The following is a 26,385-nucleotide window of genomic DNA, read 5'->3' as shown; positions in this document are numbered from 1 at the left end:
GATTACAGTTCTTACATATTTTATAAAGGTAAGGAATGAAGGAAGAGGTAGTGGGTATAGACTGTACTTCAAAAAATGTTGTAGCAGTGTAAAGAGATTGTGAGCTGATGTATAGGTATATATTTAGGAAAATTAAATTCCTTTGAAATCTTAGTAAAGATCATGTTTTATCTTTCTTCCATCCATAGTAGTCAGAATTTCCTATGTTTTTTTCCAGTGGGCTTCATATAAGTGAAAGGATATACTATACATATGGAAGGGAAGAAATCAATTCATATTAATATGTAAATTCAACATAAAGTCATTCAAAAAAGAATTGAGATTTTAATTAACTTGGTAAAGTAATTCTGAAATTCATTTGAAAGAGTAAATACCAGAGAATAGCTAAGAAAATCTTTTTTTTTTTTAATACAATTATTTATTTATTTATTTATTTTCGGCTCTGTTGGGTCTTCATTGCCGCACGCAGGCTTTCTCTAGCTGCAGCGAGTGGGGGCCACACTTCGTTGCGGTGCTCGTGCTTCTCATCGCGGTGGCTTGTCTTTGTTGCGGAGCACGGGCTCTAGGCATGTGGGCTTCAGTAGTTGTGGCTCACTGCCTCAGCTGCTGCCACGGCATGTGGGATCCTACTGGACCAGGGCTCGAACCCGAATCCCCTGCATTGGCAGGCGGACTCCTAACCACTGCACCACCAGGGAAGTCCCAGAAAATCTTGAAAAAGAAGATCAAGGAACGATTTCCCTACTAGGTAGTAAAACATTTACTGTTAGAATTATTAAAACAGTATGTGTTAACATAGGAACAGCCAGATAGAAAAGTGAGGCAGAATAAAATCTACACATAGAACCATAAATTGTGTATTTTAAAATTTAGTATTTGATAAAGTATCATTACAGATTGGGAGGGTATGAAACATTAAAAATTAGTGGCTAGTCATGTTTTTAAAAATATTGAAGTAAATATCAGGTGGAGAAAAGAACCATCAATAAAATTGAAAGACAATTGATAGATTGGGGGGTGGGGGAGCAGGGATCAGAGAAATGCTTATGTCAACAAGGGGAATTTTTTCACCCATCAAATTAATAGTTAATGTGTGTTCAGTCATTCAATAAAAGTTTGAATATATACCATGGGAATTTCCAGCAAGAGTCCTAACAATTCAGGACTTCCCTGGTGGTCCAGTGGTTAAGAATCTGCCTTCCAATGAAGGGTACGTGGGTTTGATTCCTGGTTGGGGAACTACAATACCACATGCCACAGGGCAACTAAGCCTGCGCACTGCAACTACTGAGCCTGCGTGCTCTACAGCCTGCTCGCCACAACTAGAGAGCCCGTGCACCACAACTACTGAGCCCGTGCGCCGCAATGAAAGACCTCGCATACCACAGTGAAGATCCTGCGTGCCACAACTAAGACCCAAAGCAGCCACATAAGTAAATAAATAAATGCTTAAAAAAAAAGAGTCCTTAACAATGCATTTGTCCTCTGACTCACTCAGCAATTCTTATTTTTAGAAATTTATTCATCAAGTTGATTTTTTTTTTTTTTTTTTTTTGGCCGCGCCGCACGGCTGGTGGGATCTTCGTTCCCCACCAGGGATCAAACCTGGGCCCTTGGCAGTGAAAGTGCACAGTCCTAACCATTGGACCACCAGGGAATTCTCATAAGTTGATGTTTATAATTGCAAAAAATCTGAAAATCATAAGTGCCTAATAGTATAAAATAACAAAAAATAACATGGTGCATTTATACAATGAAATATTCTGCAGATAAGTTCCAAGGTGAATCCTGATGGAATTTTTACTAAAATACATCAAATTTTTAGATTATTTTGTGGAGAACTATCATCTTTACCATATTGAGTCTAACTGTTCGTGAATGTGGACCATAAGTACATAATATTTTATATTCTTCAATAAAGATATATTTCCTTTTAGAGTCTTGTACATCCTATCTCTTCCCACTTATAATTGTCTTACTTTTTGTAAATGGTATATTTTTATTATTTATTTATTTATTTTTGGCTGCATTGGGTCTTCCTTGCTGCGCACGGGCTTTCTCTAGTTGCAGCAAACGGGGTTTGCTCTTCATTGTGGTGCACGGGCTTCTCACTGTGGCGGCTTCTCTTGTTGCAGAGTACGGGCTTTAGGCACGCGGGCTTCAGTAGTTGTGGCGCACGGGCTTAGTTGCTCCACGGCACGTGGTATCTTCCCGGACCAGGGCTCGAACCCATGTCCCCTGCATTGGCAGGCGGATTCTTAACCACTGTGCCACCAGGGAAGTCCAGTAAATGTTGTATTTTTAAAACTTCCACTTCATGGTTATTAGTTACTGGTATATGGAAAGATAATTTTCATGTGTAGATCTAGTATTAGGCAATCTCACTGAATATTTAATATTTCATCTACAGATGAAATTCAGGCAGTCACTGTCTACAAATAACGGCTTTTCTTCTCTTCTAATCCTAACATCTATTATTATTTTTCTCACCTTGTACTGGCTCAAACATCAGTAGAGTGTTACATAAAAGTAACAATAGTGTGCTTCTTTGTTATACATTAAAGGGACTATTTCTGAGATCTTTAACATTGTAGGATGTTTCTTGTGGGTTGTTGATAAATACCCTTTACAAAGGGCTAGTTTTAATAATGATGAGTTAAATTTTATTGAATGGTTTTTCTGCATGTATTATTTTTCTCCCTTCATGAGTTAGTGTGGTAAATTACTTAAGAAAATCTCTTAAACTGGCCCCTAATACTGTCCTTGCCTGTTTTTGGTATCTAGGTGATACCAGCTTCATAAAGTTAGTTAGATACTTTTCTCTTTTTCTGCTCTCTAGTACTTTGTGTAAAATGGAGATTGTTCCTTGAAATTTTTTTAGCAATTGCTTATAAACCCGGGCCTGATATTTAGGGATATATGGGTAGGTTTTTAAGTTCTAACTAATTTTTTTTAGTGATTATCATTCAGGTTTTCTGGTTTTTTCAAAGTTGGTTTTCCTAAGTTATATTTTCCAAGAAACTGTTCTTTTAATTGGGTTTTCCATTTCTTGGTTCAATTTATTGGTAATAGTGTTTATTTTATTCTTGGGGTTTTTTGTTTTTTGAGGTGTAATGTACACATAGTAAAATGCACAAATCTTGTTTTTAGCTCAGTTTTTATATGCACAAATATCTGTGAAACCACCACTCAGAATAAGACACTTGAATGCTTATATTACTCCAGAGGGCTCACCCTTGTCCCTTTCTATAAATAGTATCCCCACCAGAGAAAAACATTATTCTTTAATCACTGTAGATTATTTTGCCTGTTTTTGAACTTTATGTAAAAAAGCAATCATACTGTATATATTCTTTGGTCTGGCATCTTTCACTCAACCTTGTGACTCATCCATGTTGTTGTGTGTAACAGTAGTTCATTTGCATTGCTAAATAGCATTCCAATGATGGATCTGCCACAATTTCTGTCTGCTGTATTGTTGATAATCGAAGACATGTATCTTTTAGGTTCGCAAGTGTGCATTTCTGTTGTGTATAGCTAGGAGTGGAAATGCTGGGTTATAGCGCACATATTGTGTTTGGCTTTAGTAGATATTACCAAACAGTTTTCCAGAGTACTTGTACCAATTTCACATCAAGCAGTGTATCAGAGTTCCAGTTGCTTCACGTCATCACTAACATTTGGTATTGTTAGCATTTTTTAAGTCATTCAGGTGTGTGTATACTGAAACTTAATTTGGCTTTAAAAAGTTGGGTTGTCCAGCTTTCTCGTTGATTTATAGGAGTTCTTTGAAATCCTGAATAGAAGTCTTTTCTTGGTTATATGTATTATAACTACTTTTCATGTTTCAAGACTTGCATTTTCACTTCTGTAGTAGTGGGTTTTTTTTGATGTGGACTTTTTTTGTTTTGTTTTGTCTTTATTGAATTTGTTACAATATTGCTTCTGTTTTATGTTTTGGTCTTTTGGCCCAGAGGCATGTGGGATCTCAGCTCTCTGCCAGGGATCGAACCCACACTCCCTGCATTGGAAGGCGAAGTCCCAACCACTGGACGGCCCGGGAGGTCCCTGTAGTAGTGTTTTTTGATGAGCAGCATTTGTTAATTTTAATGAAGTCTGATTTATCAGTCTTTTATAGTTAGTGGATTTTTGTGTGTCTTGTTTAAAGCAATCTTTAAAATTTAAAAAATTTGTTATTTGGGCCCTAGCTAAGACTAGTCAAGATAAAAAGTCTTTGAAGGTGAAGCCTCTATGTTTGTAGTTTTAAAAACTGCTCAGATGAGTTGGATGTGTACCCAGAGTAAAGAATCAGTAGTTTAACTGATAAAATTCGAAGTATTGATAGACTCTACAATAAATACCCAGCTAAGCTTTGCTGCCTTATTTCCTGTTCTTCCTCTATATGTGTATCCTGATGCCAACCAAGTGCGATGACTTGCTGTTACTACTCTGCTCTGTCTTTACCTTATAATCTTGCTGTTCATGTATTCCCAGGTACTATGCATCTTTTAGTTGTGCTTTATTTCTTCCCTACAATTCTTGCTCAAGGTGAAAAAAATGTCTCCTTTCTCTAAATTATCTTAAAAGTAAACTTGTTTGTATTTAGAATATTTTGCATTAATTTGTCCTTACTCTTCTGTGTATCTTCTTTTTCTGCCAGATGGTAAATTGTTTGAGGGTGAGGACTATGGTTTATCCATCTTTATAGACTTCATGTTGTTTGTTATAATGGTGCCTTACTCAATAAGCAATTTTGACAGAAATAAAGTAGCACCTTCTCTTTACAAAACATGTGTTGACATTTTTTTACTGCTGAATTTTTCCAACCAAAATTTTTTTATTTTGTAGAGTAAAATGAAAAAAATGAAGGAAAAGTACAAGGACCAAGATGAAGAAGAACGTGAGCTCATCATGAAATTGCTAGGGGTAAATAACATCTAAAAACATTTTCTTCTTTTGTTTTTCAAGGGCATCCAGACCACTGCCTATCATATGCTTTACATTCAATACTTTGTTAAAATACTGACAACATTAACTGGTTTTCCCTCTATGAATTGAAGTCTGCAGGTTCAAACAAAGAAGAAAAAGGGAAGAAGGGGAAGAAAGGTAAAATAAAGGATGAACCAGTGAAGAAACAGCCCCAGAAACCTAAAGGCGGACCAAGAGTTTCAGACAGCATAAAGAAAGAAACTCCATCCCTTGAAGTTACAACTCATGAGTTACAAGACTTGGCTGTAGATGATCCACATGATGACAAGGTAAGGCTACCACACATGTGGGCTTTTGCTTCTTAATTAGGGTGACCAACCATCCCAGGGTTCCCAGGACATGGGATTTACAGTGCTAAAACCAGGATGAGTGGTAACGCTATTCTTAGTGGAAAGTCATCTTAGAAATACAACCTAAAAGACTAAAATTGCAGTATATAAGCATAAAAATGGTAGTGTTGATAGCTCATAAAAAGTTTATCATAAGCCATTAGAAAATTTTATGGAGAGGCTAGATTCTGGTGGGAACTTAGTTAAAATAAAACAGATAATTAGGATTATCTTGATGATGAGTGGGAAAGGAATTTGCACTTTTCTAGGTTTTTCTATAAGAATATATATATGTTATAGTATCCTACGTGATGTTGAACCTAGCTACACAGTGTGAGATGTTAACAATTTTTCCAGTTAATATAGTTGCCTAATTGCTCTATCAACTGAATACAAAAGCCCAGCCTTACGTATCTTTTTTTTAATTCTGATTAGCTATTTTTTTTCTTATTTATTTAATTTATTTATTTTTGGCTGCGTTGGGTCTTTGCTGCTGCATGCGGGTCCCCTCCAGCTGCAGTGAGCAGGGGCCACTCTTCGCCACAGTGCGCGGGCCCCTCACTGAGGTGGCCTCTCCTGTTGCAGAGCACGGGCTCTAGGTGCGCAGGCCTCCAGTAGTTGTGGCATGCAGGATCAGTAGTTGCGGCTCGCAGGCTCCAGAGCGCAGGCTCAGCAGTTGTGGCAGATGGGCCCAGCCGCTCCGCGGCATGCGGGATCTTCCCAGACCAGGGCTCGAACCCGTGTCCCCTGCATTGGCAGGCGGATTCTTAACCACTGCGCCACCAGGGAAGCCCCCCTTACGTATATCTTCTTGCATGAATATATATATCTTATTGAAATTCTGAACAAAGGATTTATTGTTTTATCAATTTGTAAAAAAAATTGTTTCACTTTGTATTTTTATTTATGGCAGTTAAAGCTTTGGTTGTAATTGTGTGCTCTATTCAGTGCAGGTAGTGCTTACAGGGATCCTAAGTGATACTGTTTTCTTTTTTCCCTGAACAGTGTTGTTTAGTAATATTAAAACTCATTTTTGTCCTCAAATTTTTATACTATTCTGTAAACCCTAGATTCAGATATTCAGAGGTGTTAATTATGAATGTTCTTTCATCAATAATAGATTATCTTCAGATAGATTTTTTTAATGTGAATAAGCAAATAAAATTAAGCTTATCGTAACATGTGAAAAATTCATCCTAAAACTGTTGAACAGAGACTAGCAAATAAAAGTTCTGTTCACCACAATTCTCCATTTTCTTTCCCCCTGGCAAACCTATCAAGCTTATTTGTCACTTTAAATTGTCCTAATAGCATTCACTACTTTAGCATATATTCTGTGGAAGTCTTTTTTTTGAAACTTTAGGGAAACAGTCTTTTTTCTCTTTGAATGGCATTGCTTTTCTGCTATATTAGCTACACATATTAATTTACTCACAGTCTTATTTATCACTTTTTCTTTCTCCTCATAGTTTTTAATGGTTTAGAATTTCAATTTAAGTTATAACTGACTTAAAATTTTATATATTTGGAACAGGAAGAGCAAGATCTGGACCAACAGGGAAATGAGGTATGATTTTGTATTGGGGTTCCTACTACAACACTAACTGCAATCCAGTTCCCAGAATACCTGACACACAACTTCTAACTAATTAAAACTTAAAACACTAAGAAAAGACTACAAGCTCTGGAGTCACACATTCTGGGTTTGAATCCCAACTTTACTACATATAACTACAACCTTGGAAACATTCTATACACCTCAGTTTTCTCATCTGAAAAATGGGGATAATAATTTCCCCTACTGAGAGAGTTGTTTTGAGAATTAAGATAATATACATAAAGTGTTTAGAAAAGTTCACTGCATATAGTAAGCACCAGCTGTACCAAGTGTTTTGTCCTAAATCTAAATTTACTCCTGTTGTTAAATAAATATGGGTAATCTTGAACGCAGTCCACAAAATGGGAACTCTAAGAAGCCATAGAATTTCTCCTTAAGGACAGGCATGAGAGAAGACTGTTCTAGCCCAGGGTTTCCCAACTTTGGCACTATTAACATTTTGGAGGAGGTAATTCTTTGTTGTGGGGAGTTGTCCCATCCCTGGCATCTACCCACTAGCAGATGTCAGTCGTACTCTAGTTCCTCCCCCAACCTCGCTTCAGTTGTGACAACCAAAAATGTCTCCAACAAGTTTTTTCTCCCTTTCTCTTAAATGTTTCAATAGGTGCCATTTTAAAAATCGTCATTAAGCTCTGCTTTATTGCTCCAAAGGGTGTAAGACTGTTTATCAGAAAATGATAAAATATATTGATTCTGACAGTGTTTTATTAGAGTTTTCCTCTTTTAGGACTGGTATAAATTATTTTTATAATCGTTTTTGTTTTCCCTTTTTAGGAAAATCTGTTTGACTCTTTGACGGGGCAGCCACATCCTGAAGATGTACTCCTGTTTGCCATTCCAATATGTGCCCCATACAACACCATGACAAACTATAAGTAAGTCATCATGAGTTTACTCAAACTGCTGCCACAGCACTGACTCATGAATCGTTTTGTAATCTCTATTTAGTAACACATGCAATTCCTTTTTAAAGATACAAAGTGAAACTTACTCCTGGAATTCAGAAAAAGGGAAAAGGTATTTAAAATCTTTTTTTGAATTATGTTTAAACATTTCTTGACTGAACAGAAGTAGATTTTTCTATTTTCTATTTACAGCTGCAAAAACAGCCTTGAATAGTTTCATGCATTCCAAGGAAGCAACAGCAAGAGAAAAAGACTTATTCCGCAGTGTAAAGGTAAAGTATTCCTCTAGAAACCTCTGGAGATTGGTGGTGCAATTAAAAATGTTAGCAGTTAGTTATTGCTTTGTTAGTAGATGGAACCTGCAGCTGTTATTTTGGTAGAAAATGCGGTCTTACTAGAAGCAATATAAAATAAGTAAAATCATATTGGGTGAAAATTTTAGAAATGCCATTCTTTTGACAGCAGAGGACATATAATTGTCATAAAAGAAAATATGATTGTGAAGATACTCAACAATTCTTTTTTTTAGGACACGGATTTATCAAGAAACATTCCTGGCAAAGTGAAAGTGTCTGCACCCAATCTTCTGAATGTAAAAAGAAAATAGCTGAAATGAAATCCTAAAATATTTGAGAAGAGTCAATTTTATATAGCCTTTTGGAAGTTCAGAGATGAAAACATCATGTAACAAGACTTCCGCATTTAAAAATGAACTAAACGTTGCCTTGTATTCGCCAAAAGGACTTATTGTTGTTGTTTTTTTTCCAGTTTTATAGAGAGGAAACAGTGTCTATGATAGGATTTCCTAAAATACCTGTGGACAGCTAAATGCTAATTAATTGTATACATCTGTAGTTATCCTCCTACATTTTCTTGAAATTTGGGAGGTTAATATTAAGTATTCATTTCATGCTGTAAAGAAATGGACTGGTGAAGTGGCTCCACTGCTTAGACTGTTGACTTGGTAGTTGTTTACTGTATATGACGTGTATCTATTACAGGCCAATCACAAGTTTTTTTCCTGGTGGTGGTGGGGATTGGGGGTGGTTAAACACTTAGGATTAAGTCTTGAAAACCCTAAGCAGTGAAAGAGTAGACTTTCTTCTGCCTTTACCCATATTAGACCAGATTTTAAATACAAATCAATCATTTCCATGACTCAGCTTAAGAGATAACACCTAGAAGAAATTGGTGTTGATAATTTCCATGCATTTATACACCTTTACTTTTCATCTTAATTTCTTCCTTGTAATCTCATTCAGCTCTGTACCAATTTATTTTCCACTTCTAGTAATTATCAGTAGCATGTTACAGAGTATCTTAACCTATAATATCATAAGTGCACTTTTAGGCTTACCACTAAAGACTCCTGACCCAGCTTTCTTCTTCTGTCTGTCTCCTAACAGAATGGAGAATAAAGTCATACATTATTTCCATTCATTATGAGCTACAAAACTGTTACTTTTAAAATAATTAATTAGATGATAACAGCTGCCTAGAGTCAACAAGAGCACTTGCCCCAGCCCCTATGCCGAAGCATTAAGGTCAAAAAGTACTAAACAGCTGTTGGTCCTTCCAAGGTTTCTTTTACCTGCTTAACCTTATCGAGAATATTTTTCCTTTTGAAGTTACTGTTAAAAACAAAAACCTTTATGTAGCCTAGTGTTGTAAATACAACATAATAGACTACTGTGCCATTAAAAAAACATCTGAAATATTCATGTCTTTCTTTAAAAAATAACTTCACCATTTTGATAATGGTAAGGATAATTAGTATAATGTTTCTACAGGTATATATCCTGATGTTACCAAATAGGAAATATAATAACCATTTTTTGGGGTAAAAAGCCCAAGTATTAACTTACTTTTGTTTTAATAGAAGACAGTTACTGGTGTTAAATACATTTATTGTAAACTTTAGACACAAAAATAGGTTCTCTAGGCCATTCACATGCACACTAAAACTAAAAAGCTGCAAACTACAACAATGCACATAATTATATAAACAATGTCACTCTGATGTTTACAGAATTGCTGTCCATGCAAGTGATCAGAGGCACTGTCTATGAAGCCTTAAGATCCAGAAGTGTTGTTACTACCGAACCTCTGATTAACACTGTGAAGTAAGTGTTTTGGAAGGCAGTTCCACGAGCTGGCTAACATTTCTTTAAAGCAAATGACTGCTTCTAAGCTTAGCCTGAAAGTGGACAAAGAAAGAGAAAAATAATTTCACTTTACGGTTTAGAAGTACATTCACTTGAAGAACTACCAAAAAAGAAAAAGCACTTTAAAGATTTTCATAGGAACTGGATAGTTTTATCAGTGAAGGCTGCTATTGCCCTTAAATTATCCATAAACCTGTTTTTTCAAGAGCACTAATTTAAAGTGTTTAAGAAACACAATTTAAAGTAAGTACCAAGTAAAAAGTTACTTACCTTACAAGAGATTTTGGTTGAACTGAAAATATAAGTATTTCATTACTGTGTGCCTGAAAAACAGACATGAAGAATATATTAAAAGTACTTCACAAGAAAGCTTCAGCAATATTATGAAGTGTCCTTTAATAAAGGGTAGTGTACTTACAGCCCTGTGATGGACGAGAAGGTTATTGGCACACCCACCAAACACAATGACTTCTCCTTCATCACTGGCACAAGCTGTATGCCATAATCTACATTGAAAACAAAAACCTGAGTTTGAAGTCACCCTGAACACCAAACTGATCATTTAAACTACAGAATAGAGATGATCAAATAAAGACTAAAGATCTTTAGTGCAGCCCAAAACATAATGGTGAGATGCAGTTATCTCAAGGAAGCGTAGCAAAAGCTAGAAAAATCAATGTCTGTTTTGTCTGGATGTTACCATTTTATCTTTCTGGTCCATTCCTAATTTATGCAATGAGGAATCTGAACTGAACTGTTCTCTAGGTTTTTGTTAGCAATAAAAGTCTTACGGGGGATTAGTGGTATATGCCCTCTGCTTCTTTTCCTCTTTTCATAGGCAGGACCAGTTGGCCTCACACAAAACATCTGAGGGATGCTGACTCTGCCTGAGGGAACAAAGCATCTTCAGGCCTGATAACTCTATGGAAAGAATATTTGTGTCAGATGACGTCTTAGCAGCATGACTGTACTTAGGTCAGAGGTGTGGGGAAAAATACAGGCTGACATTATCCAGATGTGCTTTGAACACCAACTTTGACTGCATCATTTCCTTTAGCAGTCTTTGTAACAATTCTTTTCGAGATTAACAAGAAAAATAACTATCAGTGTTTTAATAGGCTCTTTTTGGATGATTTGACTTCTTGATCTTTGTTATACAGCACAACTGCAAATCTGATTGAAAGTTCTTGATTCTCCCCCCCAGCCCCTCCCCGCCACTGCCATAAACATTCTTTAGGGTTTTGAAATTCTCTCCTTTCCAGTTCCTTTTTGTTTTTTTAATGAAAAACCTAGAAACAGTTCAACTCACTTGACTAAAGAGCTTGAGTATAAATTTTAACAATGTCAGTAATTTTATGATGAAGCAAAAATCAAAATCCAGCCCTATTTCTCAAACACAGATGATAAAAAAGAAAGCACTGATACTAGGATAACATTGGTTTTCTCTTCTTCCAAAAGCTACAATGTTAAACCTTAGTGAATGCTAGGGTTCTTATAATAAGAATGATGAACTGAATGCAGTCAATCAAATTTCCTCAATCATTACCAGTCTTGTAAATCTCTATGGACCTCATTCATTCAGCATAAGAATTAGCTTTTAAATAGTTCATACCTTGGTTTTTCAGTATAGGGATGATTAAACTGTATCCATTCGTTTTTACTGATGCAGTAAGTCCAAGCATCACCTGATTGAAGCAAAGAAAAAGAGCTATGAAGTATGTTATTCTGTTAACGTGACATTGATATTTAAAGAGCATAGCTTTAGTAAGAACAGTAATAAATCAGATTTTGAGTAGATACAGAAAGTATATTTCCTTTTTTTTCCTGCAGTTAACCAAGTAAGCCCTTTGCATGTTACAGCCCTTTAGCAGGGCAAAGTGTTCCAGGTCATTTTTTTACTGGACCAATGGATGTGTCATATGAAAACAATTATAGGTATGTTATAGGATCAAAATTAATAGCAAACCTTCTAACCAACCCTATAGCCCTCTGATAAATTTAAAATACTGATTTTTTTCAGCTATTCATATATTACTTATGAATGATATATAATAACTTTTTAATGTTTTAAAAGTACTTACTTAGTGGCTGTTTATCAGTGGTAAATCCTCCAAAGAGAAAGAGATGATCTGAAGAAACTGGTGTTAGTGAGTGCCAAGATCGGCCAACTGGGCATATGCCTTGTGGAATTCTGAAAATAATAGCTAAGTTACAATATCTACATTTAAAAGCACTACTGTATTTAATGCAGAGAAATACTAAAGAAGTTTTCTTTAAAAATTTATATGGAATTTTGAAAAGAGACTTTAATAAGGCTTCTTGGTATTAACTACATGCTTTAGAATGAACTACTTTCTTTGAAGGAAGAGTCAACTTTAGATCTTTTCAGTAAACACTGAGCACATGCTATGTACCAGGCATAGTTATGGGAACTGAAAATTTTTAAATTCCCTCTTTAAGGATTTAGTGATTATGTTTACTTAAATTCATAGTTACAGAAAATGTAAGCAAGTACATTATATACTAATAATAGAGTAAGGGAAAAATCCATTGAAATTTCTTTGAAAAACTTTTCTAAATAATTATCTAAAATGATACCTACAATTCATTCCACTCCCATGTATCCAGATTAAGATAGTGAAGATCATTCATTCTAGCATCCTAGAAAAGGATAATTAACTAGTTATCATTTTGAGTAATTCAAAAGCAAATCATTGAAACTGTTTTATATACTCACTCGATATCTGCCTCCAAACACAAAGCCTTTGTTTCCAACAGTTGCACAGGCATGGGCAGCACGAGGTGAAGGTGCTTTACCCTAGTAAAGTCATAAAAGCAATTTAATAAATAAGTGAACATTTTGTAAATACCAGAAAGAGTCTACTCTGGATGTGGGATAAGAACGTGCAAGACACTTGAGCTTTTAAGCTGAAGTGCAAACTTACAGTAGACAGCAGTACTGAAGGCTGACTAGCAAACTGGGAGTTTCTGAGTTACATTACTGAAGGGGATAGTTAATACAATAGAATGCTTGCTTGCTTTACTTTTATCTTTGAAAACAAAAGCTAGCATATTATATGCCATCTGTGTCAGAGGAAAAAGAAATCTAATATTTGAGTAACTTAAAATTCCAATCCAGCACTAGGTCATTTATTTAATTACAAACAATACCACTTTAACAGCTATTAGATAATAGATGCTGGGCTAGTCTATACATTCATTAAACTTTTTTGAGTTTTAGACTCCTTGCAGAATAACGAACTGTCAATTTTACACCACCTGCCAACTCTCCTTCTCGTCTAAGCAGCCTTGCTTTAATAATTCATTATTCTTCAGTAACTCACAGTAGTTATAGGCTGGCTCCAGACAAATGTTTCAGTGTCTAAAATATGTACGTGATCATTCCATCCTCTTGGATGACTTGAATTCTACAGAAAATAAATAAGAATCTGAGTTATTTTACAAGTAATGCTTGTAAAATCATATAGCCTTTGTCTGGTTTATTAACAGAGTAAAATGAACAAAGCTAATAGCAAACAAAGTGTATTATTTCAACAGACTAAGTAGGCCATATGCAAATACGAAACTTCATTTACCCAAAAAGATGTTTCATCAAATTCAAAAGTTCCCAATACTTTATCTTCAGGTAAATATCCATACCCTCCAAAAAATATTAACCTGTTTGATAAAAAACCAAGACATTAAAAAGTCAAACATCCACAGGATACAAGAGATTTTTTTTTATTTTGTCTTATCCATGAGTTGAGAAGGCACACTTGAGTATATAAAGCTACTTATTCAAATAATAATGGTTAATATGGTTAACATTTATGTCTTAGGTGCTTTACCATCAATTCACTTAATCCTCATAGGCGCTCGAAGGCGTGTTCTACTGTTACAATGGTTATTGGTTAATGATACTTGGATGGCAAAGCACTTTCCACATAAAAACCCAAACCTATAGTGCTGCTAACTCACTTGTTTTTATATACCCAGACACCGAGTTTGTCCTTTGATGATGGAGGAATTCCTTGGCAGTCAATTCTTTCCCAGTGTAATACTCGGTCTGTAGACCTTGAATCCAGCATGTAGAACTGTCAGAAGCAATGATTTCAGTTAGATTTGGTTACATGAAAGAAATTCAACCTTGGCATTTAATTTTATTGCATTCATGCTAGTAAGAATGTCATCTAATTCAGTACTACTAAAAGTGTAACTGCAGACTGGCTGCTGGTCTGAGTCTAGATAAGAAATTTCTGCCAGAATGTAAATTACCTAAGTCACTGTGTACCCTGTTTAGTTCAGCTTATTTTTTTCCCATACCACACTTTTTTGATGAAGGAATAGAACGCGTGTTGATTTACATTCTTGGCCTTAGATAGGCACTTTGAGTTGTACTGATCTAATTTACGGGTATCAGGATGGTATTACCAAAAAATCAGACTTAGTAATTCATCTTCAAATTCAATTTAACAAACATGTCTTAAGTGCCTACTTAACTCTAGGAGCTAAGGATAAATCTGAAAAGATTAAGTATTCGTCTGTCTTTCACATCCAGGTATTTAAATAAATCTTTTTTTTTTTTTTTTTTTTTTACTTAGACTCCTAAAGCTTCCTTTCCTCAACTCTAGTCAGTTAACTACTACCATTTCTCTGACCACTCCCCTAAAGCCACAGCTTCTCTTTTTCCCAAGCTTCCTCATGTTGTGTCAAACTTAGTTTTCTCCCCCTTGGCCCTGAAAAATACATGGCTCAACTACAGCCTACAGTAGCGCCTCACAAAACCTTTTAGGCACGGAACCCTTTCTTCAAACAAAATCTTTAGCAAAAGCCTAAATATAAAAATAAGGGCCTGAAGAAATGGCTCCTCCGTTTACAGCATACCCAGCAGGAATCTGGGTTCACTGTGACAAGAGGCTCAAAGCTTGTGGCCTTCCTATGAGCAAATACCCAACACGTGTCCCCCTGCACCTCCACGCGGCTCCTAGGCAGGACCAGTGGGACGGGGCTCAATACTGGAAGAAAAGCTACAGTATTTAGCGGGGAAGTTTGCCACCTAGAGCCTGTCAGGTCCACGCATGCATGGGCCATGAATGGTCTTACAGACATAAAGGCTTTGAACCTCTCTCTTCAAGGAAAAAGAAAAGAAAAATAGATTCCAATTATGCCATCTGGAAAAGGCAAAACTATGGAGACAATAAAAAGATCGATGGCTGCCAGAAGTTTGGGGGGAGAGGAGAGATGAATACACGGAGTACAGAAATTTTTATGAGCAGTGAAATACTTCATATGACATTATAATGATGGATATATCTCATTATATTTGTCCAGACCCACAGAACGTGCAACACTATTCACTTAAAGTGAACCCTAAGGTGAACTGTGAATGAATAAATAAATTAGATAAAAATAAAAGTGGAGCTACACTTGTTAAAGTGGAGGAGGAAGGGGCAGTCTGGAGCCTGCCCAACACCATATGCTTCTCTCACACATGTCCCAAGGCATCTCAAAGAAATCCCTAGAGTTCTAGAAGCGCAGTTTGAAATTTGAAACCACTTCAGCCATATGCTCATCTACAGCAAATCACTTGGCATGTCCATGAACAAGATATTTGCTTATACCTCTGCATCTTGGTACTTATATCTTGGCTACCCCTTCCAATTGTATGATTCTATTCAAGCATCACCTCTTCGGTGAAGACTTCATTTTTCTGTTCCTCTGTCCTACCAAACACAATGGTAAGGATTCTTTTTCAGTTTCAACAATTTTTACTGAGCCATTACTACGAGCTGACTCTGTGTTTCTCTTTATGATATGCTACTGAAATCGTTTACTTATATGTGTCCCTTCTAGAATGTGAGCTCCTAGAGCCGGGGACGGTGTCATTCATCTCTGTCTCCATGTCTAAGCAAGTGCTCAGCATTAAGGTGCTTACTAAGTTGCCAAATAAATGAATTTTTAAGAGTCTATCTATATCACATGCACCTTTCTGACTGCATGTGTCTCTTACTGGCCGGAGAGAAAAACTGATACCTTTTTCCTATTTGGTAAAGATGCAGACTAAGTCTGAACAACAGTATCTTATGGTGCCATGTTATAGGAATGTTAGTATATAAAATCTGTCAGTGTTAATTTCTCCTTATGGCTTTTTGAGTTGTGGCCTGTTAAATTTTACCCTGCCCCCCCCTTAACTGCATGTTTTCATTTAGTTTACTAATACTCATCTAATACTCCAGGGTTCTGAAAGAACAAGTAGCTGCAAAGAACACAAAGAAAAACAACCTAGGAAGTTACTGCACACACCTTACCAACCAAAGCTGATTTTACAGAAGGCCCAGGTAAATACCGGCTGGTAGACAAAAATACTAAAATGCACATTCATACCATAATCAAGTACATGTATTTTTTAACTGGAACAAGAATAAGTATGGGCTAACCTTAGAAATCTGAAGTTGTCTGAAAAAGAACAAAGTTGCCTTAAACCATAATCCTTAGAAACACTAACCTTATTCGTATTGCCTCTTGAATGGTGTCCTCCAAACAAGTACAGCACCCTGTCTACACACACAGCACAGCTTCCTGACATAGAAGGAGGAACATCACCCTCAGTGTTAATTTTTTTCCTAAGGGGGAAAAAACTGGATGTAAATACATTTCCCAAAAAGGAAGAAATGCAAAAATCTATTCATTCTTCTAATTCTATTCCCACAATAAAAGAAAAAATAAGCGGGCTGAGTAGCTGTGTCGAGGGTCTCTTCTAGCTCTAAAGTTACTTAAAAGAATGAACTCATCCCTTTCACCCATTCCACAGGCTGTGCCAGCAGGTACTACACATGGCAGCATGGGAGGTTCTAAAAGCCTACGTGTCATTTTATTATTCTAGGAGCAAACCATCTTACATTTCTCAAACTAAATTGTTTGCTTTTCTACTTACTTGGCCATAAATGATGGTTTTTTGTTTTTGAGTGGGCCAAGAACCCAAAAGAAAAAAAACTTCAGTATCTCAGTCCTGACAGATTAATAGGTGTTTTTAATTCAGTCACCTTTTAGCCATTCAAACGAATCTGTTTCGGACCTTATGTAATACTCCCAACACTCAGGTAGTGCCTACTATAGGCCAGTCTCTCCTCTGAGTGCTCTTTACATCTTTTAACTCATTCTGAATCTAAAAGTGAATCTGAATCAAAAAGCTAGTAATTCTAAGATTCAGAATATTAATACGACACTCAAGGTCTTTTGCTCAGAATATCACTTCATCTACGCTAACTAAGCTTTAAGTTTTTTATTTGTTTTTGGCTGTGCCATGCGACACACAGGATTTTAATTCCCCAACCAGGGATCGAACCCGTGCCCCCTGCAGTGGAAGTGCAGAGTCCTAACCACTGGACCGTCAAGGAATTCCCAAGGTTTGTTTTGATAGGCTTAATTTGTAAAATTCCTTATGGGGCTGAATTGTTAAAAGAAAATATTAGAATTTCCATATTAAAGGAATACTATTATAAATGTCCAATTCTCTAGAAAAAGATCATCAAACAGCTAGATTAACACTGACTGGCTATGTGCAAAAATAATCCTGGTTTATTTTTAGTTGACCTTTTAAATCAAGTGGAACTACTATTCTCCTAGTTCTGAGATCTCTAATATGCTAAAGTATGTAATGCACAAAGTTTTCACAAAGCAAACCATGGGGAAAACTATAAGTCCCTAAACACGGCCAACCCAGTATTTTGAGAATCACATTAATTCTGCTAAGAACATACTCGAGTAATACTGGTATGAAACTGGCAAAAGGTCCTTTCAGAATATCCACAGTTTGTATGCAAATTTAAGTTAATTTTGTTTTTTAGGCAAAACGTACTATTTCAAAGGGATTTGCATAGAAATTTTAATATTAGAGCTCATTAAAATAGAATACTACCTTTATTTCTAGCAGATACAATCTGGAAATTCTTTTCTCATTCAAGATAGCACACAACAAAGACAACATCTTGAAAAAAAAAAATATATGGAACTTTTATTATATTTCCATTCCAGGATTTGAAGCCTCTACCTCTTTAATATTACTATAATACTTGACACAGCTCTGAATAGAAATTTCTTCAAGGTCATAAAAGCATCTAGTAATTACTGAACTATTAAAAGAGATGCAAAAGCATCTAAGCTTAGCAGCTAAGCTAAACTAGCAGAACACTGTTTTCAGAATATATAGATAGCTTAGCATCTTTAATTAAAGTATTTTTATTCATTAGTGTGGGTTTTACAGAGTATGTTTTTGTTTGCAACCTTTTTTGGATTTTTTATTCCCCCTCATAATATCCACAGTTACCATCTTCCAGTCTCCATGTTGTAGATCCAGAGTTCTTCTCTAGGCAGATAAAAGTCATATAATCCTCTGACTTGATTACTCTAAGAAAAAACAAAGAAACAAAAAAAAATTGCAAATATAAAAAATAATTTGTATTCTAAAGAGGCACTATTGTATATTTTATATATATTGTATACATATTGTATATCTTATTTGAGATACTGAGAGTTATGAAAAGTTAAATAGGTTATAACAGTTCTATCAAATGCACAATCCTCCCAGCACCATGCCACATACTCAAGGTAATGCTTAATATAGACAAATTTTTGATACAGCAGTTGTAATGGTGCAGGAAGTTAAGAGATCTTCAGGTAATCTCTAAGGCCACTTTATCCTGAATAGTCCATGCACCAAATCTCACTTGCATGACTTCATGGGAGATTACCTGTGCCATGGTCAGCACGCTAAAGAAAGGTCTGCCTTGAACGTACCTGATCCTTGGGGCTTCCCTCATGGCGCAGTTGTTTTACGAGTCTGCCTGCCAATGCAGGGGACATGGGTTCGATCCCTGGTCCAGGAAGATCCCACATGCCGTGGAGCAGCTAAGCCCGTGTGCCACAACTACTGAGCCTGCGCTCTAGAGCCCGCGAGCGACAACTAAAGCCCGCGCGCCTAGAGCCGGTACTCCGCAACAAGAGAAGCCCGCGCACTGTAACAAAGAGTAGTGCCCGCTCGCCGCAACTAGAGAAAGCCCACGCGCAGCAACGAAGACCCAATGCAGCCAAAAATAAATAAATAAAATAGATAAATTAGAAAAAAAAAAAAAGTACCTGATCACTAACAGGTGATGTAGAGTATTCTAGCCATTCTCCCCTTTCACCCATCCATTCTCCACCAAGAAGCAGAGAGGGCAGAACTGAAAATATTAAGTCCTTGTGCAAAATTTTGTTCCTTGTTCTGATCCAGTTCCCTTCAGGTAACAGACTGAGCTTACCATATGCCAGAACTAGCTAAGTGCTGTCCATGGAGTGCTTTATTTAATCCTCACAACCACCGTAACAAACAGCTGGCACAGGTTTTTCAGAGAGGAAGGTAATTTGCCCAAGGCTGCTTAGCAAGGAATGGTGGAACCAGAATTCCCGCCTCCTTTCCCTGCATTTCCAGCTTCAGCCACTGCCTGAGCTCTCCAGCCTGTGAACCACCCTGGCCACTTTCTGAACAATGTCAATATACAGTAAACTTTTGCAGTTCACTGAAATGGGTGTCAGGGTCTTACAAGCTTGAGTATTACAGAGAATAGAACAGCTGGCCATGTAAACATTTCTCTTTCCACTCCACCACTTAGGAAAGGAAAGGCTGGAAGCAAGATAGCAGGCTGACCTGGAATACATCAGGCTGGTGGGAGGAGGAAAACTGACTTCTGTGTAGGAAGCTAAGGTTTATTGCCATCAAAACAATCTCCAAGGGCTGCCTGTTTGTGGTACTCTTAGGGTTCTAGCCAAAATGGGGAGGATGGCCTGTTTTGGAACCACCAACTTACTTCACTGATCATGCTTCTCCACCTGGCCTCAGCCCGAGGCATCCAGGCCCTCCACAAATCAGCTTCAGAAATCTTCCACCCTGACAACCCTCCTTCTGCCCACCTTCCTTCTTTGTGAAAAGTCCCATTCCCTCAACACTGCTGAGTTTTACAAATAGAATTACGAATAAAGTAGTTTAGGCTGAAGACTAACAGGTTTACTTTTCTCCAAGGGAATTACTTACGTTTTAATTAAGGTCACCACATACTGGCCACCTTCCTCCTACCAAATACTCTCCTCTGAACACATTCATTGGAGGCTGGGGAAAACATTCCAGATTAATTAGGATTGGCAAAAAGGAACCAAATGAAGTAATCAGGAAAGCTTTATCCCATCTATCTTTTGAGAGTCACCTCAAAGACGGTCAACTATGATCAACTGTACCATAAGCTAAAATCTACTACCAGAATCAAGAAGTGCTTCCAAGTCATGGAAGGTACAGGTGTAGCGGACTAGATTTCAAGCAAATGGGGATGGGGGGAGATCATTTTTAAAACCAAAAGAGACTAAAAAGAATATTTTCGGTAGGAATAGATCAGAACCACCCCCAGCAAATGAAAATAAGACGATTCTAGAATGTGGAGTGCTACTGGGAACCTCTAAAAGCAAAGGGCAGAACTAGTGAGAAGGTTTAAATAGGAGACACTTGGGTAGGATTTCCAGACAGAGGAAAAGAGAAGAAATGCAAGTAAATGCTCTAAACTGGTAACTAATCACATTGTTCACGAGTAGGGGTCAAAGAGTCGCACTCTGTAGTTAAAAGTTGTTCCTGTTGATTTTTTTGGTTACTTCTAGAGCTTTTCCATTAATTTTCTTAATAGGGATTTCTTGTGAAAAACATCCTTTCTCAGCTGAAACCAAAAGGAAAATAGCCCTAAAGCGTTCCAATAACACTGGGATGTAGCTGGGACACCTGAACAGGCGGTAAGGTTCAATAAGACGATTCCTGCGGCCTTTGGGAATTCCGAGGCATTTTCCTACACTGCCGTCTCCCCATAAGTGGGCCACGGTATCAGTGGGCCACCTGAGCCCGGCTCCACAGGGTAATGTGCTCCTAGGTAGACCTGATAAAGGATAAGAGTGATCTCACACACCGTTACCTTATACACCCCCAACCCTTTTAAATAAAACACGTTTCGCGGTCTTGCACCGCCCGCCGTGCCCTCCCCAGATAACGCTCGGATGTCAAACAGAGCGCGCCGGGCGGCCGCGAGCAGCGCGGGGCGGGGAGCGGGCTTTGTAAGCAGAAGGCGGGCGTGACAACAGACCAGGAGGCTTGGGACGGTAGGGAGACCCGTGGGAAGATTCCCACACTCGCGGAGGACAAGGGACCAATGGGCGGAGTCGCGACGTTGGGGCGCGGGAGGCGATCGGGTCGGCCGCTCTGGTCCTCCCGCCGGCCCGCCGCCCCCCGACCCAGTAACAGCCGAGCGACGCCCGCCGCGGCCCGGCCACCCACTGACCTTGTAGCCGCCCCAGACGAACATGTGGCGCCCGTCGCTGACGGCTACGTGGCCGCTGCGCTCAGCGGGGCAGGCGAGCTCCGCGGACTCGTAGCCCTCATAGGCCGGCCCCGGGAGCTCGTCCTCCCGCAGGTCCTCGTAGCCATCGGCCATCTTGAGGCTGCACTTCGGCTCACCGACAATCCCCGCACCCGCGACGGAGGAAAAGACAAAGGAAAAGGAAGGAGACGCACGGTGGCGCGAGGCGAGGCGGCGACGGCGAAAGGCACGGCTTTAGGGCCGCTCCCCGCCGCCCGCGCTCGCGTCCTCCCGGCCCGCCTCACCGAGGACGGCCTCTCGCCGGCTGGCGGGGGTCGCGGGCGGGGGGGCGGCGAGGGCTCAGAGCCGGGAGCAGGACGGGCAGGGGTCCGCCTCGGGCCGGTACCTGCTTCCAGCCCTTCCGCCCCACCTCCAGCTCGCTTCTCGCCGCAGACTGCCTTTGTTTACGCCGAGGCAGGAACCGCCCGTTCCGCTGACGCCGCCCGCCCAGCTCCGGAAGCGCGGCCGACGCTCAGTTCCCCCAGCGCCGGGTCGTCCCGCCGCCTTCTCCCGGACGGCCCGGCTCCGGGGCGCCCCGCCCTCTTCTTCGCCCGCCGAAGTCTGGGCGCAGAAGCTGGAGGCACTTCCACGCACACTCCGCGCCTCCCTTCACTACAAGGATATGCTGAATTAGCCAGATTCTCGCAAAAAATGTTTCTTCCCAGAAGGCCTTGTTTGATTGAGGGATGTTCTCAAAGGGTTCACAGCCGGGAAAGGGGTAGCAAATTGCTTAACTAGTAAGTTTCTGGTCTCAGGGTCTCCAGAGTCAGTGCCCTGTCTTCCCGAGGACATGGGGTGGGGGTGGCTCCTCTCCTCTCCTCTCCCAGGTGGTCCCAGCCCTATTGCTGGGCGGCTTCCCGGCGGAGGTGCCGCTGGGTGCGCGTGGCATCTCTGGGATTGCGTGCCACCCCGACTGTGCCTGCAGAGAGGTTCACGACATCTCCTCTCGATAAGGTCTTTTGGTTCAGCTGAAATCTTAATTTACTGTTGCATCCTCCACCCAGTTTGGAAAACTGCTCAAAAAGTGTCTCAGAAACCTTCACCACCCAAGCCTTTAGGGAGGAAAATGAATCGTGTTCACACAGATACTGTTTCCGCTTACAATTAATATGATACTTTTCAGAAACCTTCACCACCCAAGCCTTCAGGGAGGAAAATGAATCCTTTTCACACAGATACGGTTTTCGCTTACATTTAATATGATACTTTTCAATTAGGTCAAGAGAAAATTAAGAATCATTCTAATCTAAATTTGATTCCTCACCTGTAAAACGGGGTTAGACTCGACTGCATCTTAAATGCCTAATCTAACGGTGCCTCTACACTTGGATGTATTTGGTGAGAGGAGTGTGCTTTATTATCCTCTCCCTCCCCCATCTTCACGCCGGACCATTATGTAGAATACTTCAAACAACAACATCAAAAGGCTTTTCTCACTAAAATTTTCGGAGTATGTAATTTCTTCCCTAGCCACTGCCCCTGTGTTTACAACTTATCAAAATTTGCGGGGTGGGTAAAAACAGTACTGAGAAATTTATAACAGTGAGTGCGTATATTAGAGAAGAAGAAAGATCTAAAATAAATCACCTAAGTTTACATCTTGGAAAACTAGAAAAAGAGGAACAAATTAAATCCAAAATAAGAGGAAGAAAAATAATGAAATGATGAAAAGAAAGAAACCAATGAAACTGAAAACAGGAAATCAATAGAGAAAAGCAATAAAACCAAAAGCTGGTCCTTTGAATAGATAATGAAGTCAATAAACCTCTAGCCAGGCTAACTAAGAAAAAAAGAAGACACAAATTACTAATATCAGAAATGAAACAGGGGACATCACTATAGATCCCATGGACATTAAAAAGATAATAAAGAAATATTATGAAGAACTCTATGCCTATATATTTGATAAACTAGATGAAATGGTCCGATTCCTTGAAAGACACAATCTGCCAAAACTCATATAAGAATAAATAGATAATCTGAACAGGCCTATATCTATTAAAGAAATTGAATCAATAACAGCCTTCCAAAACAGAAAGTAACAGGCCCAGATGGGTCCATGGATAAATTCTAACAAACATTTAAGGAAGAAATTATCTACAATCTCTTTGAGAAGACAGAAGCAGAGAGAATACTGCCTAACCCATTCTGAAACCAGTATTACCCTGATACCAAAACCAGACAAAGACATCACAAGAAAACAGACCAGTATCTCTCATGAACATATATGCCAAAATCCTCAACAAAATATTAGCAAATCAAATCCAAAAAATTAAAAAAGAATTATATACCACAACCAAGTGGGACTTATCCCAGGTATACAAGGCTGATTCAACATGCAAAAATCAACCAGTGTGGGACTTCCCTGTGGCGCAGTGGTTGGGAATCTGCCTGCCAATGCAGGGGACACGGGTTGGAGCCCTGGTCCAGGAAGATCCCACGTGTCACAGAGCAGCTAAGCCCGTGCGCCACAACTGCTGAGCCTGTGCTCTAGAGCCTGCAAGCCACAACTACTGAGCCCACGTGCCCCAACTACTGAAGCTCGCATGCCTAGAGCCTGTGCTCCACAACAAGAGAAGCCACTGCAATGAGAAGCCCATGCACCACGGCAAGGAGTGGCCCCCACTCACTGCAACTAGAGAAAAGCCCACACGCAGGAGCGAAGACCCAACGCAGCCAAAAATAAATAAATAAATTAATTAATTTTAAAAAAATCAACCAATGTAATCCACCGTATCAACAAGCTAAAGAAGAAAAATCACATGATTACATTAATAGATGAAGAAAAAGCATTTAACAATATCCAACACCTATTCATGATAACAGAAAAAAAAAAGCTCTCAGCAAACTAGGAATAGAGAGGAACTTCCTTAACTTGATAAGGAACATCTACAAAAAAACCTACAATTAATATTATCCTTGGGCTTCCCTGGTGGTGCAGTGGTTAAGAATCTGCCTGCCAATGCAGGGGACACAGTTTCAAACCCTGGTCCGGGAAGATCCCACATGCCGTGAAGCAACTAAGCCCGTGCGCCACAACTACTGAGCCTGCGCTCTAGAGCCTGAGAGCCACAACTACTGAGCCCACGTGCCACAACTACTGAAGCCTTCACTCTGCAACAAGAGAAGCCACCACAACGAAAAGCCCATGTACTGCAACTAAGAGTAGCCCCCACTCGCTGCAACTAGAGAAAGCCCGCGCGCAGCAATGAAGACACAACACAGCCAAAAATAAATAAATTAAATAAATAAATTTTAAAATATATATTATCCTTAATGATGAGAAACTAGAGGCTTTCTTACTAAGATCAGGAACAAGGGAAGGATCCCCTTTCACCACAACTTTTCAACATCCTACTGGATGACCTAGCTAATGCAGTAAGACAAGAAGAGGAAACAAAAGGTTGGGAAGGAAGAAATAAAACCGCTTTTGTTCATGACAAATCATAGACACACAATTGTCTATATAGAAAATTGTAAAAAAGTTACTGTGGTACATTGAGACAATGGAATATTATTCAGTGCTGAAAAGAAATGAGCCATCTTTTCAAGCCATGAAAAGACATGGAGGAAACTTAAATGCATATCACTAATGAAATAAGCCAATCTGAAAAGGGTACATACTGTGTAATTCTAACTATATAACATTATGGAAAAGACAAAACTATGAAGACAATAAGATATCCATGGTTGCCAGGGTTTAGGGGGGAGGGAGGAATGAACGGGCAGAGCATGTATGATTTTTAGGCAGTGCAACTAGTCTGTATGATACCATAAAGCAGCGGTCCCCAACCCCCGGGCCACAGACCAGTACCAGTCCGCACAGCAGGAGGTGAGTGGCTGGTGAGCGAGCCAAGCTTCATCTGCTGCTCCGCATCACTCACATTACCACCCGAACCATCCCACCCCACCCCCCCATCTGTGGAAAAATTGTCTTCCACGAAACCAACTGGTCCCTGGTGCCAAAAAGGTTGGGGACTGCTGCTATAAAGGTAGATACATGTTACTACACATTTGTCTAAACCCATAAAATGTACACCACCAAGACTGAACTCTAATATAAACTGTGGACCTCAGACGTGTCTTAGCTCAGGCAGCTATAACAAAATACCATAGACTGGATGGCTTAAACAACAGACATTAATTTCTCACAGTTCTAGAGGCTGGGAAGTCCAAGATCAAGGTGCTGACAGACTTGGTTCTTAATGAGAGCCCTCTTCCTGCCTTGCAGACGGGTGCCTTCTCATTGTATCTTCATGTGATAGAGACAGAGTAGGAGAGCTCTGGTCTCTTCTTCTTCTTATAAGTACACTAATCCCATCATGGGGTCCCCACCCTCATGACCTCATCTAAACCTAATTACCTCCCAAAGACACCACCTCCAAAAACCATCACATTGAGGATTAGGGTTTCAACATATGAATTTTGTGGGGATACAAACATTCAGTCCATTACTTGGGTGATTTTAAAAATGTTCTTGCTGCACCCACATGCTGGACCGTTTGAAAACTTCATCAAACTGGAAATTCATATAGAATCACATTAATACAATGAAAAAACAGGCACCAAAAAAAAGTGGGAATGGGGTACTATTTGTTTCTTAAAACTGTTTCTTTTCCTGTGAAGTGTTCTGAAATCAAAATTTTAATTTTTCAGACACTATGTACTACCCAGAAAATTATTCTATCTTAGTGAGTTTATTTTATTTCTCTCTCACACATACATACATATAAATAATGTATTGGTGAAAACATCACTTTGTTCCTGGGCTGACAGTATGAAGTTCTAAAGAATATTTTTAAGCTTCTATCAAAAGGCTAATAATTTTTTAAAAGGTGCTTATGCAAAGATACGATCTGTAAAAAATGTATACTAACTTTGATATGCCATTTACTATATCATTCTAAAAATGGTAATACCTCAAAAGAATCCTTCCTGACAACTGGAAGAATA

At 38.9% G+C, this 26,385-nt stretch overlaps 2 protein-coding genes and 1 non-coding gene across 10 annotated transcripts in view; 2 read left to right on the top strand and 1 right to left on the bottom strand.

Annotated features, from left to right (window-relative positions):
- Positions 1–9,556, top strand: part of NEMF (nuclear export mediator factor) — a 54,157-nt gene extending 44,601 nt beyond the window's left edge. The window contains exons 27-33 of one of the 2 annotated variants that reach the window (XM_059914179.1): positions 4,849–4,926; positions 5,061–5,258; positions 6,853–6,885; positions 7,711–7,811; positions 7,910–7,953; positions 8,034–8,113; positions 8,371–9,556. In XM_059914179.1, coding sequence (XP_059770162.1) covers positions 4,849–4,926; positions 5,061–5,258; positions 6,853–6,885; positions 7,711–7,811; positions 7,910–7,953; positions 8,034–8,113; positions 8,371–8,448 — 612 coding nt within the window. In that variant the 3' untranslated portion in view covers positions 8,449–9,556. Of the gene's footprint in view, positions 1–4,848; positions 4,927–5,060; positions 5,259–6,852; positions 6,886–7,710; positions 7,812–7,909; positions 7,954–8,033; positions 8,296–8,370 lie in introns of those variants that run through there. The other variant, XM_059914178.1, reaches the window with a different exon arrangement.
- KLHDC2 (kelch domain containing 2) lies at positions 392–21,924 on the bottom strand. Of its 7 annotated transcripts, XM_059914183.1 has the most exons (15): positions 21,355–21,440; positions 20,805–20,955; positions 20,076–20,150; positions 18,333–18,412; positions 16,512–16,629; positions 13,985–14,100; positions 13,603–13,684; positions 13,351–13,434; positions 12,744–12,824; positions 12,609–12,667; positions 12,088–12,197; positions 11,619–11,691; positions 10,425–10,512; positions 10,277–10,329; positions 9,732–10,038 (listed from the first exon to the last, which is right to left on the bottom strand). In XM_059914183.1, the coding sequence occupies exons 4-15, from the start codon at positions 18,347–18,349 to the stop codon at positions 9,915–9,917; spliced, it is 1,005 nt and encodes a 334-aa protein (XP_059770166.1). In that variant the 5' UTR covers positions 18,350–18,412; positions 20,076–20,150; positions 20,805–20,955; positions 21,355–21,440; the 3' UTR covers positions 9,732–9,914. The 7 variants fall into 7 exon arrangements, 6 of the variants coding, with proteins under 6 accessions (XP_059770165.1, XP_059770166.1, XP_059770167.1 ...); XM_059914182.1 differs by lacking the exons at positions 9,732–10,038; positions 20,076–20,150; positions 20,805–20,955 and adding exons at positions 392–711; positions 9,199–9,240 and having other exon boundaries at positions 21,355–21,921; XM_059914184.1 differs by lacking the exon at positions 20,805–20,955 and having other exon boundaries at positions 21,355–21,444.
- On the top strand, positions 14,836–14,965 carry LOC132361468 (small nucleolar RNA SNORA11). The gene has a single exon (XR_009501756.1). It is a non-coding gene; the product is annotated as a small nucleolar RNA SNORA11 (small nucleolar RNA).
- Positions 21,925–26,385: the final 4,461 nt, after the last annotated feature.

This window comes from Balaenoptera ricei, chromosome 2, assembly GCF_028023285.1.
Source record: "Balaenoptera ricei isolate mBalRic1 chromosome 2, mBalRic1.hap2, whole genome shotgun sequence".
NCBI lineage: Eukaryota > Metazoa > Chordata > Mammalia > Artiodactyla > Balaenopteridae > Balaenoptera > Balaenoptera ricei.
This window is presented reverse-complemented; position numbering and strand designations above follow the sequence as displayed.